Genomic DNA, 22,188 nt, shown 5'->3' with positions numbered 1-22,188 from the left:
TTGGTTCAATTCTCATTTGTAACAGTGAGATACGATGACATCACTGCGATTAAATGAACCACCACCAATAATAATAATAATAATAATAATAATAATAATAATAATAATAATAATAATTGAGAAAGTGAACGGGCTTACTGACGAAGGTACGAAAAAATTCGGAATGAAATTACAATGGGAATGGCTGTCAAAACAAGCCTTGTGCCAGGATTGAACTCTGGACCCAGTTATACGGTATCCTAATGGCGTCTATCCTACAGAAAGAGCCTATGTAGAACAAATCTTAAGATTGGGGTGGGGGATGGTCCAAAGATTTAAACTCGAAATTATAAGGTGCAGGGCACCAACAAAAATTCTTGGATATTCAGTACATACTGTACGGTAATCTTGGTCATCAGCCGGAAGGTTGGTTGTGTCCTCAAATAGCACTACAAAAAGTTATTCGGTTATGGCATGATAGTATCAGGATAATATATCAACATAAAAGGCCCGAAGCACCAAGGAGCATATCCGACCTCTTTCAAAAATGATTACAAGACAGTGGGGGTGGGGGGAGAGAAGTATTCTGAAGTGCCTATCATGGCAATGAGTCACTCTCCACGCAATTTGACTCGCTTGATAATGGAGCAGTAATTGCTGTCCATATCCACGCACTTATTGGCTTTCGTTTAATCAAGCCTGACAGTAGCGGGAGGAACTCCCCACACTTTCACTAGTCGAGATGAATTGACCCCTCAAAACCCCTACAACCCCTAAATGGATTTCGAATTGATGTTAAGACAGAGCACGTAATGCATAGAATCTGATATTCTATTACACTTATTAGGCCTATGGCAGTAACCTTCTCACGTAAAACAATTCACAGTTGATCAAAACACATTATGGTAAAATTTAATCTTCGGGCGACAAAACAAAACTTCAATTAACACTCAGGGTATTGACAATAGAAGTATTCAATGAAATAGCATCGATGCAGATACTGGACCTTTGATAATTAAGTTAACGAACTGTAAAGGGTTAGAAATATCCAGTGTTTGTGCTGCAGCCGAAGAATGGAGTCCCGTGTTTGAATTCACGTATGATGCTAGCAGCTCTGATCAAGTGAAAGCAGATTTTAACAGCGACCTTTTATATCCAGTGTTAGAGTGTGTAATGTTTATTATGACAATTATGGTGCAGTTCTTTTCAAGCACGCCTCCAAAGTACAATTTCAATCACACACCAGCCACCACTGTCAATCTTAAATCTTTGACAGGACTGGGAATCGAAACCGGGCTTACCGTGGACGGCGATAACCGTTGCACTACAGAGGTGGATAACTTACAAAATGGAGTTCGCCGAAGAATTATTGAGGCGTCTTTCCCTATAGACCAACACCCTTAACATTGGGGGACATCCAAAACATTCTAAAGTAAAAGACATAGAAACTATACAGAGAAAAGTCTCAGGATAACCTTTCTACATTTGTACATTTCCTAAGTAAATGATAAAACATTGGAATAAGAAACCATTATGTGAAGTTAGTAGCCTATATATATGCAGACTTCGGGGGGTAAATAATGACAACCCACATTTTGTAATTTCTGAGATAGAACGGAATGAATGTTCACAAAATATTTACTACTAGAATGTATAATCTCTGAAACATCGTACTGAATGCAATGGTACATGTAATCCTTCTTTATAACATCCTGGATAAAAAATGCATAAAAACCAGTATTATAGGCAATTAGAGGATATTAAACACTGACAGTGCGTATCAATTAGAGGGTTATAATTGTTTACATGCAATATTGATAAAAGTAGTGAACTGACAATACAAGAAAACATCTCAGTTTCTGGAATTCTGGCTGAAGTGCTTGCTTTACCGCCCTAGAAAAAGGAAGGAAAATGCTGGATGTAGACTACCATGTTTAATAAAATGAACTAAGAGAATAAATAATAATGTTATTGTATTTACGTCTCACGGACTACTTTTACGTTTTTCGAACACTCCCGAGGTGCCGGAATTTTGTCCCTCAGGAGTTTTTAACGTGCCGGTAAATCTACCGACACAATTCTGACGCATATGAGCACCTTCAATAACCCACCGGACTGAGCCGGGATACAACCCCGGCATGTTAATGAGATTACCGTACTTTTTCATTTCACATGATGTAGTTACCCAATTGTTTTTAATAAATGACAGGTTAAACTAATGTTTATAAGTTATATATGAAGTACCCTTACATCAACAAGTGTAAAAAGTTATAACCCACCTAGTCGCGCAAAGGACGTGCCAAGAGCGGTATGTTAATAAAATTTCAGTATAATAACAACAGTTAATAATATGTGTTATTTATGATGATACTAATCATGAATACTAATACTTTTACAAAAGGTATTTATATCACAGCATGTAGACAGTTATAACCAACATTCAAAACCACATGGTAAACACAGCTGCTAGTCATCTGGAAAACTTATCTGCCCACTATTTTCCGATGAACTTCCATCATCTTCCAGGATTTCAGTGTGATCAGGATCATTTAAACTATCATCTCTGTCAATAATATACTTATCATCATTGTTTTATTTACCATAAATGAGATTTTCTTTAGAAGAAAGCACATTTTCAAGAACATGATCCGCCATCTTGGAGATCTGGGTTGTGATTGTTTACTGCAGAGACATGTGGCCTGTTATGCAAAATGAAGCAGAATTGTGCTACCATATCTCGTTAAATCGACTAGCTTCTTGAATAAAAAGAAACTTCAAGTTGGATATTACTGTTTACAACAATGAACTCAAAAATCCAAAATACGAGGGTTATGACTTGTAACCCCCGAGGTCTTCATATGCTGGCATTTATTTTACACAAATGCAATCCCTTGTCAACAAAACGCCAAGGCGCAATGCGTGTATGTAATACTTCAAATAGTCTGCAGTGCAAATATTCATATTACTGGCATGAGAAACACACAGTTTCTCTATAATATTTTATATGCATGTTTTTAAACATACGCAGTATGGAATTGAAATTCGCGACGAATGCTTTGTAGGAACCAACAGTTGGGATTCGTATTCTAATTAATGTGGTCTACAATTTTGCGCTATGTTAACATGCCCAAACAAGCCTTTAGAAGAAAAGGATGTTTAACGTATCTTTATGCTACTAATAAGTAAAAGATTTCCCTTCACGTCCAACATATGAAGAAGAAAAACTGGAGCAATTTCCTTATGAAAGGCATTCTGTTAATGGAAACTGAATATGACCCAACAGCCTGTAGATTTTCAGTCAGGTTTCCAGGCATGGTCAGCTCGAACGAGCAAGCAAGCAAGCAAGCAAGCAACAACCCCACCTGTCGTCAGCCATCAGCACTTGCTCTACAACTGCGCGGGCTGAAGCTATGAGTCACCTGGCAGCCTGCAGGGATACAATCGATATGAGTAATACCGGGTTGGAGGGGGTCGGAGCCAACCAATCCGGCCCGCATTGCCGACTATCATCCTCACTCTGTATCTAACAGTCTAGCAGACCATAACGAATAACTACAAAAATGTCTAAAGTGAACATCGTAATCGTGATTAACTGAATTACACAACCTATACGTAAAAAGGGGTAAAATTTCATTCTGAACCTGATTAACATACAGTACAATTACTGGGAAATGTATCCTACGAGGACACACACACAACGGAAGCAGCAGAGTGGGGAAGATAACCCTCGACTTCCTCTTTCCATTCACGTCCGATATGAGTCACACCGCAGCCTACAAACCTCAACGCCATATGCTGCTCCAGCTGATTGAAGCAAACTTAGGTTGATCTGTTTGCATGAGAAAGACAGTGTTATAGGATATCCCTCGTTAATTACGCAAATTATATAGTTACAACATTTCAGAGGTGCACACTACTACGCCTGTTATGTAGAATTTGGGGACCAAACATGAGCTATCATCGTTCTGATCATATGAACAATGATCATTGCATAACGGTTGACAGATTGCAATAACTGAAACGTTAATCATCATCTTTTCCCGCCTTCCCCATATCCTGGTGAGGCTGTGGGTGCGAACTGTGTGATAAACATTGATTTGGCCTTGTTTTACGGCTGGATGCGCTTTCGAACGCCAACCATATGTGGAGATATTTGTGCGCTATTGCGTCTTTCTGTGGTCGTTCGTAGTATGGTGTGTGGTGTGAATATGAAGAATGTGTAGGGACAAACATCCAGTCCCCGAGTCAGAGGAATTAACCAGACTCTATTAAATTCCCGAAGGCCTCAACGCTGACCATTCAGCCAATGAGCCGGAAGGAAATCTGTCCTGTATTGTTATGTACGGCGTACATTATATCAAGGAATCACTGACATCGCCTCGGATTAGATAATGAAACAGACCAAACATGTTTACTTTTCCACACACTAGCAAATGTACTAACCAGAATTATCGCTTGTCTAAAGCTTCCCTAACTAAATCAAATGGGCCCTGCAATTTTGAACGTTACAAGGCTAAGTGAAGACTTTTACACATCCTGTAATTGTGTCATGAGAGCATAGGTTGAAAGGGAATACGGAAGAGTTTGATAAACTCTGGTGGCTTTTGCATAGCTTTCAACTTGGAATTATTGCAAGATATGTTCAACTAAGTGTACTACACTACTTACACACTGCAATGTAACTTCCAGTTTATAAAAACAGGCTAAATAACCAGCGAACTTTCTGACATTTTAGCCCACTTCAACACAGTTAAAGAACAGCTCAGTAGAAAAATTTCAATATACATTTGAAAACTTTAAGTAGGCAATCCATCTGTTAAATGTCGTATTACGAACTTCATCAAACCATCATTAGTAAGTGTGGCCAAATTAAATAATCCAGGAATATTAGAAAGGTATTTTTTTCAAAGGTTGATAGTTAATCGAACATGAATGTATAAAGAAATTCATCCCGGTTAAATTACAACAAAAAGTAAATTTCAATACTAGAGAATATCAGAAGTACCACATTAAATTTACTTCTGACTCTCGCGGCCACGGTCCTTTCTTTATGTAATATCCGTGACACATCAATTCCTTCACAACAGAGTAATTCAACCGCAACGAGTATTCACTAATCAGGCTTCGGTGATTGAAAAAAACCAGCTGCAACTTCCCCTTCCAAGCGAAACCTTGCAAAGGTGCCCCAGCAATATACCCCAAACCTCAGAAACCGGAAGTCCTGACTAAGCGGGACGACACATGAAACCGGAAGCAGTTGAATACCACGCCAAAAAGCCCACCCTGATGTTACAATCTGGATCGTTACAATATGTTGCGTCACACTTTCAGGTCTTAGGATTTACGGTTCTAAATGAGACAGCAAGGAAGTATTGAAACAATTGCCGGATAACACCAGCAAGCGCGGAGGACTACTTTTCACACTAGTTAAGTGGTCACGTGTCTAGCCTGGATGACTCACTCGACGAACTTATCACGTCGCGTGTTACGGAGTCTTGATAATATTCATGCGGGGTATTTAACGGCAAGAATAAATTGAGCAAACCAGATTCACAGAAACCAGCCACGGAAGAAATTTGAGCACTAACTAGACAGTTCAATGCACAACAGTGGTACCACAAGGGGATGTTAAATGTAAACCTTCAGGAAAACACGTGGTTAGTTCAAATACATTACAACAAACTATGTGCTTACGATATCTCTAGCATGTTTCATGATAGCTCAGCACGCAAGGTCATGTAACGAGTGACCTACTAGAGAGTTCTTTCTACGATCTACCGGAACATAAAAAAAGGTTCTGAAACGCCTTCCGGAGAGTTCAAAAATCACGTTCACCCCTTCATTGAAACTCGAGTCGAGGTCCTACTTACTGATAATATGTTATAATGGGTAACTCAAGAACAAATTAACATAAATCGCCGTAAGACCCATCTGTGTCGGTGCGACGTAAAGCAACTTGTAAAAAAAAAAAAAAAAATTAACATAAAGCTTTGAATTAGCTACTGGTCACTAGTATAATGGGTTTAACGTTAAAATAAATTCGGAATACGTTAAAATAGCAAATACCAGTGTATAACTGATGTTAAGATACTTAACAGACAATTTTAAAAGCCAACGGGCCAACAGTTGACAGACTGCTATGTCTAGCTAGACACTTCGCGACCCGGGCCCGACCTTCACACTGCCTCAAGCTCACCTTGAGCTTACAATCACGTGACCAGCCATCGGGTTCCTTGCACACCTCACAATACGGTTGCATTCAATTCAACAACTCTTGCTACTTCGTGCTCTTTCTCAGACATTTTCCTCCGCCATCACAGGCTTCAACAGTAGCCTACAATATTTTTCTTTTCTTGTCATGCATTTTTTTGTTCAAGACGACTGTTATAGGCCTATTATCCCCACCATCTTGAGTATGTGAATTCGGGTGTATTAAAGCAGTATGTTTTAGCCTTTGGGTAATGATATTTAGAATTATGTCCCAGAATTAGAAAAGAGATTTAATCCTCCCGTGCTTGGGTTCGAGGGGTGTATGTGTGTGTGTGGGGGGGGGAGGGGTTCGAAGAAAAAAATACATCCAGACCTAGTGATCCAGGATCAAACCCTTGAATAGCATAACTAGTTTCCTAGTGCCCTGATGTTATGAACTTTCAAAGCATACATCTCGGATGGCACATTTAGTATTGGGCTTACAGTATATGAATAAAAATGAAATCATAGATTAATTACTCTAAAAATATCGACAGTAGGCAAGTAGGCCCAGTAGGCAAGTGCTACACAGTTAACCACACAGGTCCCTGTAGTGTCAGGGGCGAAGCCAAGGGGGGGGGGGGGTATTGGGGGTCAGAAACACCCCCATGAAACTTTTACAAAAGATAATAAACAGAAACTGACAATAAACAAGGGAAAATCGACTCCATGGGTTGCTCTCTTGAACATTCACAGGCACATAATTGTAAAACCAACAGATAACACGCACGAGCACCTTAACAATTTTTGTTACTATAACCACCCCACCATCGGTCGATCCTGGCTACGCTACTGTGTAGAGAACAAAAGAATGGGAATTTATTATTAACTGTTTAGAACAGGTTAATTCAATTATAACTGGCAAAATATATAATGATAAGACGTGTCAGAGTGAAGAATTCCCAAGAAAAAGATAAAAGGGTTAGCGCTTCACTGTTGTGGTTGTAGCAGCAGTTGTAGGTGTCCAAGGTATGAAATAACGCATTATCTCACGGTAAGGTTGGGAAAAGTCACTTAGGACAATCGGCAATACTCGTCGTAGTCTGGGATAAAAACACTTTATCTTAGCTTCCCGGTCCCACGATGGAGCAAGTCTGTCTTAGTACGATGGGCCACAATGATGACTTACCGTGCCAAAAAAAAATAATACGGACAAACAAGTGGTTCGAGAATAGTTCCGGTCAACCTTCCAATTGGTTTCCGGCTCCGTGGATAAATGGTTAGCGTGTTGGCCTTTGGTCAAAGGGGTGCCGAGTTCGATTCCCGGTAGAGTCGGGAATTTCAGCCAAAATTAGTTCATTCCGCTGGCACGGGGGCTGGGTGTTCATCCTCATCATGACGCGCAGGTCGCCTACGGTCGTCAAATCAAAAGACTTGCATCTGGTGAGCCGAACTTGTCCACGGACGCTCCCGGCACTAAAAGACATACGTCATTTCATTTCAAATTGGTGCGGCAAGATAAGAGACTTCGTTTGATACGTGATAATATGGACCTGGCAGGAAAAAATAGATTACCGTTGATAAATGCAATAGAACATTGGGCTTGGTTCACAATATACGATAGCAATCTGACAGGTAAATGAATTTTCGGCATTATGAACCAGGAAAAAGCTTGTGGGATATTAAAACTATAGGATATACGACGCATTCATGGCATGGCAGGTTACCTAGAAGCGTGGCCTATCCAATGACTTGCCTTTCTTGTAGTAGGCAGAACTAGTTGCTTGCTCAGCAAGAATATATCTCGCAGATGTTAATCCGAGTTTATATGATCGAAGAATCAAACCTTTCAAATAACAATAATAATAATAATAATAATAATAATAATAATAATAATAATAATAATAATAATAATAATAATATGTAACGTTTCTTCAATTGCTATCGATTCTCAAGAGACGCCGAGATGTCAGAATTGTGTCCCGTAGAAGATCTTTAACGTATCGGAAGCCAACGACATAGTGCTGTAGAAAATTCCAATACATTCGTCCGATTGAGGTGGTGAACTAGAATATACAATTCTACATGTTTTACACACGAAATCATGCACACTTAGGTTTGTTCCTCAGACCAATCTACACTTTTGCAATAATTTCTTAATTTCAGTTTTATTTTCAACATATACTAACATAATGTATTTCAGCTCCGTCAAACAGCGTAACACCCCACTGCAATTTACATTATGCACAGGGATCACACCTCAATCATATGTTCTTGGTCATCCCTCTTCGAAGGAATACACGGTGTTGTCTTTTTGCCGTCATTTTTATGATTGACGAGTAGAGTCGTAATTTCTCCTCATGTGAGAGCGAAGCAAGCCCTTGCTACATGAATAAAAACGGACAGTAGTTGTCAGCACGGTTGTGGAATACACGGAAAACACCGTCATTAGCTCCCGAAGGCTTATTTGTATAAATATTGTCAGTTCTATTTCGATCCCTGCACACGTGAACCTCCTTGACGCAAGGGTTCCAGGGGTGCATTGAGATTTACTGTAAAAGTAACATCCTATACTTATTTGCCTGAAGTGAATGAGCAATAAACAAAAGCATCACACTTCGGGAGATCATTCTCAGCGGAAATGCTCTGTTACCCAGTATGACGCTCTTATAATCAGAACTGGGCCAGGAGAAGACTTCTCTAGGTACGGTAATTTCTCACTCGTAAATGTACGCACAGAAAGGAAAATCTTGGACATTAAATATGACCATTACAGTACTTTAAAATACAAGAGAGGCAGTCAAGAAATAGAATATTGGCTTTCTTCTCCAGTCCAAGAAAACCTCCACCGAAGAAGGCAAGACGCCCTCAAGAATTGTTACCTGATGTACTGGGAGAACACAGATAATATTTACCAAAATGCACCCTATGGCGGCTATTCACTAATGAAAGAAAGAAAGAAAGAAAGAAAGAAAGAAAGAAAGAAAGAAAGAAAGAAAGAAAGAAAATCTGGGGTAGCATATTCCATTTCTGAATACTTACCGATGAAGTCGAAGGCCTCCTCGAAGTACTGTTTGAGGTTCTGGTGGCCTGAATCGGAGGCCGGTAGCTGTTTGTACGTGATGCCGCATGCTTCGTGGTAACCCGGCAGGTGCGACGTCACGTTGAGCACGCGCGTGACGCCCAAAGCACGGAGGCACGCTAGGTCGGCGGCGTCGTGCTGGTTACCCAGGTAAAGGAACGGGAGCACCCGAGAAGCGGGTTGAGAGTCTATATCGGCGGCTGCCACCGCCTCCAGTAGCCCATTGTCTGAACCCATAGGGCAAGAGGGGCTAGCACAGGCACGGGGTGATTGAAGGAGAGGTCTACCACTGGGAGGCAGTAAGGTGTCCTCGCAGAACTCCTTATGTCGGCGATGGAACTCTTTATGACCTCCTGGAATAGAAAACAGTGATGGTAAGACAACAATCAATCATTATCTCGAAGTATATTCAGAGTTACAAAGAAGGAAGTTCTGTCTGTAATTCTGCACTATTTTCTCAAGTAAAATATTTCTAGGAAAGAAGAGTGATTTAAAATCCTTATAAATACCAATCTTCAAGTGATTATAGAGTTGGTGACGAGGGGCCACTATCTAGAAAGTTGTAAGGCAATGAACTTATTTTCCATTTAAAAAATAACACTAGCGCCTTAGTCATCGATATAAACAAGTTTACAGAACTTCGAATTCCCCCCTAAATTCAATGCACGAGTTACGTCGTAGAAACCTATAGACGAAGACTTAATTCTCTGCGAGTGGAGACTTCCCGAATGACGATTAACACTTATATAAGTCGCAACTCAACTTGAGATTGGGATAAACATCACCTTTTCCCAACTACCGTTCTGGATCAGTTCTTCTTAATCTGTTTACCCTCCAGGGTTGGTTTTTCCCTCAGACTGAAAGAGGGATCCCACCTCTGCCACATCAAGGGCAGTGTCCTGGAGCGTACAATGGGGAGAATGACCAGTACCTTGCCCAGGCGGCCTCACCTGCTATGCTGAACAGGGGCCTTCTGGGGGGATGGGAAGATGAAAGGGATTAATAAGGAAGAGGGAAGGAAGCGGCCGTGGCCTTATGTTAGGTACCATCACGGAGGAGAAGTGGCAAACCACGGAAAACCACTTCCAGGATGGCTGAAGTGGGAATCGAACCCACCTCCACTCATTTGACCTCCCGAGGCTGAGTGGACCCCGTTCCAGCCCTAGTACCACTTTTCAAATTTCGTGGCAGAGCCCGGAATCGAATCCGGGCCTTCGGGGGAGGCAGGTAATCACACTAACCACTAGAGAGGCGGGCTCTGGATCAGTTACTGGACGAAATTGATCAAGAACTAACGAACATAGATTGCCCAACGAGATGAAGAGGCCCACATAGAGGTACTCTAAAGCAGTGTTTCTCAGCAGGGGGTACTTGCAGAGTAAGTCTATTTTTGTTTATGATATTGTTAATAATATACGTAGACAATTTACGATTAGAAAAAAAAATATTCGAAAAGTACTGTGTATTGCCAGTGTATGGTAATGTACTAAAAGAGTATTTTTTAAATATCGTAAATTAATAGTTAAAATTTTGATTAATGTAAATACATTAATAATAACAATAATAATAATAATAATAATAATAATAATAATAATAATAATAATAATAATAATAATAATAAATCACTAATCATTTAGCGACTTTATTTGAAGACATTTTCTTAATACTTCAATTTATAACAGTCAAGACTCTGAAATTACTTTCCTGTAGTTTAAAGTTACAATAATTGTTACTTTTCTCCATTTTTGAATTAATAAAATAACTTTTTGAATTTCACAATTCATATGCTTGTATTCATATCTTTCATCCCTGCATATAAAATATTATAGGCCTAAGTATGTTAATAATTTTACGTCGGACCGTTTTCAGACCAACTTTGCTTTACGGGAGTGAGAGCTACGTGGACTCGGGGTATCTTATTCATAAGTTAGAAGCAACAGACATGAAAGTAGCGAGAATGATTGCTGGTACGAACAGGTGGGAACAATGGCAGGAGGGTACTCGGAATTAGGAGATGAAGGCTAATTTAGGAATGAACTCGATGGATGAAGCTGTACGCATAAACCGTCTTCGGAGGTGGGGTCATGTGAGGCGAATGGAGGAGGATAGGTTACCTAGGAGAATAATGGAATCTGTTACGGAATGTAAGAGAAGTAGAGGGAGAGCAAGGCGACGATGGTTAGACTCAGTTTCTAACGATTTAACGATAAGAGGTATAGAACTAAATGAGACCACAGCACTAGTTGCAAATAGAGGATTGTGGCGACGTTTAGTAAATTCACAGAGGCTTGCAGACTGAACGCTGAAAGGCATAACAGTCTTTAATGATAATGTATGTATGTATGTATGTATGTATGTATGTATGTATGTATGTACGTATGTTAATAATCGTACAACAGTAACTTTAATAATGATTGTTGCACCTTAAAATTAGCCTGTTTTAAAGCGTCAAGTCTACATGGTCTGACACTGTGGTTAGGCGATTAGAGTCCCGTTGGTGGAAACAATTTTCACAATCTGAATGTTGGCCGGCAAGGTATGAGAGGTGCTGGTGGTATACACTTTCTAATCACTACACTGCGTGGCAAAATCCTGGGTTCAATTCCAAACCCCTCTGCAGTGCTCACATGAAGTGAGGGCATTAAGTAGCTAAATTAATCAGCATCATGAATTTACATTATCCAAAATATTTAACTATTCGTTTACGATATTTAATATGTACTATTCTAGTACATTAACCCACACCGGCATTACAAAGTAATTTTCGAATGGTTTTTGTAATCTTAAACGGTAATTTAATTTTAAATTATGATTCGTCCATCGGATGGCGACGTTAAGCCTTAAAACTATTACCCAAAATGCATAATATTTTATATTTACAGGCTGTTAATTCTGCGTCACAATGCTACTGTTTCGTCTCATTCTGCGACGGGTATTACTGAGGCAAAACATAAGCTGATTAAACTCTATATTTCGCTGTAAAAGCTAAACTTTTAAAAAATAGTAAAATACACTGCAAATAGTATGGTTTCACTGAAGCTGGTATCTGGCCTTGATGGTGTTTTCCATAGAAGGAAAGTATTATATTGAGCGGCATTATATTGCGACCAATAACACACACGTCCGACTCGTTGGCTGAATGGTCAGCGTACTGGCCTTCGGTTCAGAAGGTCCCGGGTTCGATTCCCGGCCGGGTCGGGGATTTAAACATGTATTGGTTAAATGGTTCGGGGCTGGGTATTTGTGCTGTCCCAAACACCACACACAACACTACCCTCCACGACAATAACACGCAGTTACCTACACATGTCAGATGCCGCCCACCCTCAAGAAATAGCCACACGAAATTATTGTTAACAACACACACACAAATGAATTATGGAAATAACCAGTATTCTCAAAAAAATGGCCAGAATGTATATTTTATTACGGAGAGGTTTATATCCAGCTAGGATGGACTGTCAATTGGAGAGTTCTACAAAGACTGAACCTTACAAAACAAATAACAGCGTATATAAAAATGTCGCTAAAGATATTCGGGACACTAATTAGATCACATCAGGGCATTACGTATCCACGAACATTTAATACATATGATCGAATATAAACATGAATCTTGATCATCTTAACCATTAAGACTTGTGCCTGAGACACACTTGATGATTATTAAATAATACACAAGTTATAACGGCAAAATCTGAATGTTTTGTTGACAACAATAGGCGAAACGTTTCTCATGATTCGACTTCTGGGGTAATGTAAAAATATGAAGTAATGCTTAAATGGAATAGACTAATACAGATTTCAGAGGAATCTGTGAATTTACGATTTCAACTTTACGAAACGTTATGTTATTTACCGAAATATTAACCTAAAAATGAAATATTGCTCTGTGCTCAAAGAGAAATGAAACGAAGTTCTCTCTGGCCCTCTCCTAAAACTTATCGGTCGCAGGTACGAAGGAAAAACAGTAATTTACTAAAAGTAATTTCCTTATTACCGTGCAGCTACAGCAGATGTAGTAAATTAGTCATTATGAAGTTAATGTGTTATCAATAAAAAGAACTATGAAGAACAACAATGTGAAATTACAACAAAGCACTTAATATGAATTAACAAAAACAATGCAACATATGGAATAGAAGAATAAGTACGAGCAATATTGAAAATATCGTACTACACCGCACTTTCCACGTACTTCTTATCATAAAATAAGCGAGATGGTGTCCAAAAAACAAGACCACTTTCACAAGAAGGTAAGTTACGTACCCCACGTCTGAACAGGCGTAAACCTCAGTACGAGACACGGCGAATCTCTCTTCATTTTCAACTTGCACGGCTCCACCACTAATAACACACGCTAGATCCAACTGTGAGACACGACTGAGCTGGCAGGCACTTCGCACTTGTCGGCTAGTTCGCTGACTCACACAGCTATGTATGCACCACACTTGTGTCTCCTATCTCCACTCGGTAAATAATGGCCGCTTATCGGCTGATGATTGACTTCTTAGTTATGATTCACACACTAAACACTGAAGTATCAACACCTCTCCCAATGATCTCGTTGAGTAACATACACACAGTGCACGCGGAATCACCACTAAAACAAGTTGGCAGGAAGCCGATCGACGGCCGATGAGAAAAAAACGTAAAATTCCGCAGGGTTTATGTTAACACGACTGTCCAGTAAAGAGTGTACAAGACTTGTGTGCTTGTGAGCAAGCGGACAGCTACGACGCCAAAACGGCGATCCCTTACCATGAATACAAGCGTATGTGTCATCCATGTTTCGTCATAGGCTATCATGCCGACTGACGTCACAGCGGCTTCCCGTCGTACCCTTGAGCGAGAAGCAGAAAATTCCCCCAGCTGCTTGCTTCGTTGGAGTGGAATTGGCCTCTTGGTTGGCAACCTTGAATAAATGCTTGCTTGCCAACGATATTGAGTTCTCCTTTTGTAGAAACTCAAGGCGCAACTTTGCGTCAAAGCTCAACTCACACGATTCACTGATCACAATAAAAATTGCAAATGCAATAACGTTTTGTGCTCAACGTTCTTGATACGAACCGTACACACTAGCAATATATCATGTATTTAAAGGAGCAGGAAATTCTCTAGCAATGTTATGCCAGTAGCTGACGATGACTACATTTTCCTGTAGTGTTTACAAAATTCTCTCGAGGAATGAACCTTTCACTTTCTGGAGAGGAATCATGTTTACAGCAATTCTATCCGTTAGGTCCGCACCGCTTCTATGGGTTAATTCTCTGTTCGGTGCTATCATGATTTTCTTTTGCTAGTGGCTTTACGTCGCACCGACAAAGATAGGTCTTATGGCGACGATGGGATAGGAAAGGCCTAAGAGGTGGAAGGAAGCGGCCGTGGCCTTAATTAAGGTACAACCCCAGCTATCATGAATTTAAGACTGGTCTAATGAAATTAAATAGGTGTATAGGCTACTCTGCCTTAACTATCATGAATGAAAGAAGAGGTGAGAATCCCATTCCTGGGCGTGATTAATCCTCTTCACCTGCGAATGCTGGGATGGCAGTTAATGAAGAGACCGCGGCCGATTTCTAACCCCCACTTAATAACAAATACACCAACCAGATTCTTCTCTCTCTTTCACTCACTCACTCTCACACACACACACACACACACACACACACAGCATACAAGGTAACCGTAGACCTTTCATCTGAGCAGGGTACTTAGAGTAAGTCAAAAGTACCAGCTAGATTTTTTTTCAGGAGTACATGGATAAAGACACAAAAGTCGTAGGACAAAGTGACATTTGGTGCCGAAAGTAAATTTAACATATTAGAAAATTACGACTCAATCTTAGTGCGACGAAGAAGCAACAGCAGTTGATGACTTAGAACCTAAGCTACATAATGGTGGAGATTTTTCTGTCTGACGACACGTTCATCACCTCTATGAACTGGGGAACTAAAATCCATAGATTTTATTTTCATACGGTTTGGAAATATGCGGAATAAATATGTATAGCAAAGTCACCTCCGTACAGGCCATGAAGGCCCTTGGAGGAGTGGAAGGTAAAGGCTTCCACCATTGTTAACCTCGGCACGTGATGGGGTAGAGTGGTTAGCTCTACGCCCGGCCGCCTTTGCCCCCAGGAATTAACCTGGTACTCATTTTTGGTGTAGGCTGAGTGAACCTCAGGGCCATATGCACCTCCGGAAGTGGAAATCTCGTTTCTTAAATTTTACGACTTCCTGATGGGGATTCGAACCCACGTCCTTCCGGGCGAACCGAGCACGCCTTTACCGCCTCGGTCAGGCAGCCCCTAATAAATATATATAATGACAAAAAATGAAAATAAAATTGGAATACATGCTAAAGAATCCTGTGATTTGGTTCTAGCAGGGACAATGCCATTATTTTTATCGAAATTGAAACAGTAACAGAGACAAAAGCGGTGTATCCCAGCCTACAACATATTAATCCTTTCACTCCGGTACCCGGTGGACTGCTGTAGCAGTCGTGCTGGAGCCGTGTTTCATAGCCGGTCGACTGCTATGGAAGTCGCGTGTCTTTCGGCTGTTTTCCGTTTCACTACGATAGACTGCTGGAGAAGTTCGGCCTTGGAGGTCTCTTGTGACTGTCTTTGGAGTCTGTAGTTAAGGCTATGATCACCAGATGACAGGAGTAACTAGTTCGAAGATGAAAGGAATGTGTCCGGTATGCTACTCACTTCGCGCCTAGTTGCTTCCCAGTGCTGACGCGCTTGTGTTTGATTTAGCTTTCAATCGCTTCGAAACTGTGAAAGTCCTGACGACGGAGGAAAGATATACTGCGAAGGAAGCTCTTGCCCTCATATTGGGTAGTGACCTTGAAGAAGATGACGATGAGTTATTTGTCATCTGATTCTGCTGATGGAACGACTTCAATTACACCTTCTATTTCAGGCACGTTTTCTACTCAAGTTACCTCTTCGTCATCCAAGAGGTCGGCCTACTTCAACGATTCGACTGAAGATGAAGATAGTGAGGATGAAGATCAGGTGCCTGGACCATCGAGCAGAAAACTAAATTGGAAAAAGGAGAACTTGAATCCGAAGAAACGTAAGTTCGATGCAGCTAATTCCGGATTGAAAAGTTTAGTAGACAATGCTAGCAGAGTGAAAAGTTCTAAAAATATAATCATAAGAATTTCACCAAATGTGCATTTCAAATAAAATACTTTTAAACTCTGCCTGTCATCTCCTTACATCACGGGACGACTGCGGAAGAGAGAGTGGAGAGAGACGAGTATTCCGTACAGTGGGCACGGTGAGCCATTCGCTGCTAACGTCTAGAGGGTCACGCTACCATACTCCCTACGCCGGAGTGAAAGGGTTCCAACGGCTAACGTGTCTGAAAAATATTAAACGAACAGTTAACGTTTAATTAAATAAGCCCTTGCCAATAATTTTAGATTACCGACAAAGACTGCAGATCAGAGAATTAGTAAAGAATACGACTGAAAAATTTAGTATTATTTAATCACTTGATTTCCACAAAGAAAGTGTAAACATTTAAAATTAGTTGTTGAAAAAACAGTTGGAAAATTATAAACCATAGTTCAAATGCTCTTAGCTCGAAAACACGTTTTTTGACATAGTCCCTTTTACTTGCTTGTTGTTTAAAGGGGCTTAACATCGAGGTCATTGGCCCTTTTAGAACAAAGTTGCAGAATTATTCTAATCGTAAATAATGGAACGTCCGTCCCAATGATTATATCTAGAAAGTCATTCAGAGTGCTCTCCATCAATTCAATTATTGTTCTGCAATTGTTTTTGCGTTGCATCTGCACAGAAAGGTCTTATGGCAACGATGGAATAAAACAGGGAAGGCAGTGACCGTGACCTCAATTAGGGTACAGTCCCAACATTTGCCCAGTTTGAAAATGGGAAACCATGGAAAACCATATTCATGGCTACTTACAGTAGGATTCGAACCCGCCATCTACTGCAAAATATCAATATACTGTAACTTAACTACTGAGAGAGATGTTACCGTTTACAGATACCATCCTACAGCAAACTGTCAAATGTTTAAGCCCAATCCACACAATAACAATAATAAGAACGGTTTTACATACCACTACTTTTACCGATTTTGGAGAAGCTAAGGTGCCGGAATTTTGTCCCTCAGGAGTTCTTTAACGTGCCAGTAAATCTAGCGACACGAGGCTGACGTTTCTGAGCACCTTCAAATATCACCCGACTGAGCCGGGATCGAACCCGCCAATTTGGGCTTAAAAGGCCAGCGCTATATCGCCTGAGCTACCCAGCCCGGGCACACAATAATAAAGGGTTAATACCATATGACTGATGGATGATATCAGCTCTCCCAATAAGGCTGATGTAAACGGCTTAGGAATGGTAGTTCCTTAGGTGACTCATTACTCGTACCAGGAAATTTCAAATCCGTGTTATCTTCCATGTATGTTCGATTCGTCATTGCAGTGGCTGGCCCGTCACACCCACCCTACTCACTCTACCCACACTGAAGCTGACGGGCGAATAGTTTGTAAGCATTTTACTAGTAAACATTGCGTACTTAAATGTTAGTCACGCGTCTACAGCACACGTGCATGCACGCACTTACGTCAGCAACCACTCGGTTAGTTCTCTCCGTACACAAGAGGTATTTCAGGCGAACCACGGTTAGAATTTCTTGCCTTATTAGAAGACTAATCACAGTGCCAACGCCAAGAAAATGGGAAAGGACGAACCCAATAAATTGGATAAAATATCAGGGAGAATATTATAAGACTAAATTACCCGACTGAAACGAGAATAAGTAATCCGCTACTATCACATCGCCTATCACAACAGATCTGCAGGTTCCTTTCTCTACTTACTGTTATTTGCTTTGATTCACACAGAAAGAAGACAAAGAAATAAGTCATAGACAAAGTAAAGTCGTGCCCTCATCCCGAACTCTTTTCAGGCACACCCCAAATGGAAGTGAGCTGCATGTACCATTTCAAACACATACAAGGGCCCTTCTGCCATTCGTAGATTTCTGGCAGTACAGGGAATCGAACCCGGGAGCCGGGACGGCAGCGAATAACATTAACTGTTACACTACGGAGGCGAACATAAGATTAGGATACAGATGTGTGGTATAACTGTAGAGGCCTGAGTATTTCTCTAGAACCGAAATCGAACATATCGTGAACTTCAGAATGGATAAAAATGTGTAATTGAAAACTTACGAACTTCCTCTTTTCCACACCCGTGGAGGCTACGTTGGTGACCAGCGGCGACAACAACAACAAAAACAGAAAACTTTATATAACTTAATACACTGTACACAAATGTAGCCAGAATTGATGAACAATATAAGGGGATACACTTTCTTGTTACCGGATGGTAGAAGAGTATTGACAATGCTTGCTAGCTGTTCTATTTGTACTAAGACTGATACAAAAACACTCTGATACTACCGAAATTTGAACAAGTGAAAAGATATGATTCAAGTCTTGTATTGATGCCCCATCACAAGCTCAGTCTACATTTTAAAAAAAAGGCTTCAGAAACTGTCATGGATGAACATTATAAGAATGGTTGATGTGATAAACCTTCTCTGGGAGTTCCAGTTGGAAAACCAGGGGCAACCTGGAGGATAATCCTGTACGAGGGAGTACTGGTGTCTTCTGGCTGAGTGAGATTGTTCCCATGCCCTGTTCCATTGGCTGATAGGTGAAACATCTTCAGAACAGAATGGGATGGGATGTTCGACTCTTCTCCAATTCACTGTGCTCCTTTAGTTAACCCGTCGGCATGTATGTTGGGGATGTCTGTAGAATCATTGGAGTAGCTAATGCAGAGAGAACAATCGAGGAATCACACACATTAACAGTGTTTCTATATTGCAGCGTTCTAACATGTGGTAATTATTTATGGATAGCAATCATTGTTTCCAAAGCATGTACTGATAACGGCTCCGGAAGGCGAAACGATCTTGACAGTAAAACGAAAGCCAAAGTAATCTATCCTCCCTTGTATGAAGTGAACATTAATGGTTTAGAATAGAATATTCCCATCCCCTAGCTCCGGATCACCTGAAACTGGGGCGAGTCCGGCCCCGGGTTCGATTCCCGGCCGGGTCAGGGGTTTTTAATTATAAATGGAGACTGGGTGTTTGTGTCATCCTTAATGTTCCTTTCCTCACATTCAACACTTTACACTTCCGCCATTTCCAAATACACGCAGGTTCATAACAGATGGTGCAAAGTAGGGGCAAAAGATCTTCTTAGGTTGACGCCCCGAATAAATAGTATTAAAATAAAAGAAACTGGGGAGAGAGTATTCATTTACTGCAATCCAAACTGTTCTTTTTATACATGCATTTGAGTTTCTTTACTACAGTTTTTCTATTACTACATCAAACATTGTAATTAAGTCTAATAGATGTTTATACCCATTGTCTAAATTATCACTTTTCTCCTACATTGCAAACAATGGTATATAATATAGGCCATGTATCCTACCCTTCATTAGTTTAATTACTGCTTACATTTTTCTCTTATTTTCACCCGCCACATACGTTTTAATATAGGCTACCAAAACAAGTACTGTCGTACCCACCGCAATGTACTCTTTGTTTAATAAGTTAACAATCCATTAATGGTTTAGGGATCAGCAAGTGGATCGGATAGACCTATCCGCTAAGCATCACTTAGTCGTTTTTCAGCGTTTATGAACTAGGATGTAACAGCAGAAACACATCATGAACCAGTGACACATAGGCCACTACTAAATGTGTCAGTCATGAATGTGAAAATTCAGGATATTTCTCTATATAAGATAAAATAATCAGTAGATACAGTACATTCAATGTAATTTCAATCTATAATACATTTTCCACGCTAATTATTTGTTAATTACTGGATAAACTATTAGAAAATCACTAATTATCACTTACTATAACGCCCCCTCCCCATGGCACTGCAGCCCTGAAGGGCCTTGGCCTACCAAACGACCGCTGCTCAGTCCGAAGGCCTGCAGATTATGAGGTGTTGTGTGGTCAGCACGACGAATCCTCTCGGCCGTTATTCTTAGCTTTCTAGACCTGGACCGGTATCTCACCGCCAGGTAGCTCCTCAATTCTAACATGAAGGCTGAGTGGACCTCGAACCAGCCCTCACGTCCAGGTAAAAATCCCTGACCTGGCAAGTAACTGAACCCGGGGCCTCCGGGTAAGAGGCAGGACGCTACCCCTAAACCACGGGGCCGGCACTTATTATAAAGGTGTACTAACTTTCTTCCACTTCTAAAACGTGAAAGGAAGAGCACAATTGTGCCTTACGTGAAAAATATATTGACATGGTTACCTACCTTCCGCACTGCACTGAAATTAGGATTATCAGCAAAATTCCTATTAGAAAGATAAACACACCATAAAAGGTGATAGAAACATCGCCTAACACACAAAAAAAATCAATAAACAGAGATGAGTACAATTCATATAGGACAGGGAAGTAATGGTATATTATACGACAGTAATGGCCTTCTGACCCAAACTTGGCAGGTTCGATCCTGGCTCAGTCCAGTGGTATATGAAGGTGCTCAAATACGTCATCCTCGTGTCGGTAGATGTTATGGCACGTAAAATAACTCAAGCAAGACTAAATTCCGACACCTCGGCGTCTCCGAACACCGTGAAAGTAATTGGTGGGACGTAAAACCAATACGAAAACTGTAGTTGGTAAATTAAAAGAAAAACACAGAATACACACACAACCGCACTTTTCGATGGAGTTCAAATAAGGAAAAGGCCGTCATCTGCATCATCGTAGTTATTTATTGCCAACAACTTACTCCACTTGATTCTTCAAGTTCACTGAAATCACTGCAATCCTTGAAACTAACCTGTGGTAAATTATCCTTATACGCAGTTTATGTTTGTAGTTTTACCCAATGGCACTACAGCCCTTGAAGCGCCTTGGCCTACCAAGCGACCGCTGCTCAACCCGAAGGCCTGCAGATTACGAGGTGTCGTGTGGTCAGCACGACGAATCCTCTCGGCCGTTATTCTTGGTTTTCGAGACCGGGGCCGCTATTTCACCGTCAGATAGCTCCTCAATTCTAATCACGTAGGCTGAGTAGACCTCGAACGAGCCCTCAGGTCCAGGTAAAATCCCTGACCTGTCTGGGAATCGAATCCGGGGCCTCCGGTTAAGAGGTACGCACGCCACCCCTACACCACGGGGCCGGCTTATGTTTGCAGTTCAGATCAAAATATTTACGTTCAGATTTATCTTCAGAGTTTTCTAGGCTGATTTAGAAGAATTAAATGTACATTACATTTAAGTTTTTAGTTTAAGTATAGGCTACTTGTTAAATAATTGTACTGTAGATCAAAAGCCTCAACGATAGACTATACTGTGACTAATATACCGAAGCCTAACTGTGCCAATTATTTTTCTTTTATACAGGGTGAATCGCCTAAAAACTTGCACTGTTTCTGAAATAGAAGATGCTATTGATATGCTCTTTTCACAGAAATGAATTTTAACCAAGCGTTCATAATTGTAGCCCATACACAGATTTTAATAATTATCACAATGTGTTACATTTTTCGAATGGCCCAGTGCCTACTGACATTAACAAAATAAAACTACAGTAAAGCAGAATGTCCGAAACATTCACTATTGGTCCGTAAACAATCCCCACTGGCTTTGTCAGGTGGAACGTCAGCGTCCATGGAGTTGAAATGTATGGCGTGGAATAGTCAACCATCAGCTCATAGGTCTTTTTTTCTTAATCACAGAAGGAACACTAGATTCTAGAAAGTGGTCTCAACCTCCTAACAGACCAACTTATACAGATGTTAGAAGACGTTTCACTGCAGACTGAGATGGCATGATGGCTGTCCAACGCATAGTGCACGACGTACTACAGCTTGTCTTCACCGACTGTT

General features: G+C 40.7%; 1 protein-coding gene across 5 annotated transcripts in view; it reads right to left on the bottom strand.

Annotated features, from left to right (window-relative positions):
- puc (puckered) overlaps positions 1–22,188 on the bottom strand; it is a 200,493-nt gene that overhangs the window by 8,514 nt on the left and 169,791 nt on the right. For all 5 annotated transcript variants that reach the window (XM_067141978.2, XM_067141980.2, XM_067141977.2 and 2 more), the window contains one exon: positions 9,211–9,603. In XM_067141978.2, coding sequence (XP_066998079.1) covers positions 9,211–9,603 — 393 coding nt within the window. The remainder of the gene's footprint in view (positions 1–9,210; positions 9,604–22,188) is intronic.

The sequence above is a fragment of the Anabrus simplex genome, chromosome 2 (genome assembly GCF_040414725.1).
Source record: "Anabrus simplex isolate iqAnaSimp1 chromosome 2, ASM4041472v1, whole genome shotgun sequence".
In the NCBI taxonomy this organism is placed as follows: domain Eukaryota; kingdom Metazoa; phylum Arthropoda; class Insecta; order Orthoptera; family Tettigoniidae; genus Anabrus; species Anabrus simplex.
Note: the sequence above shows the minus strand (reverse complement) of the source record. Positions and strands in the feature narration are given on the sequence as shown.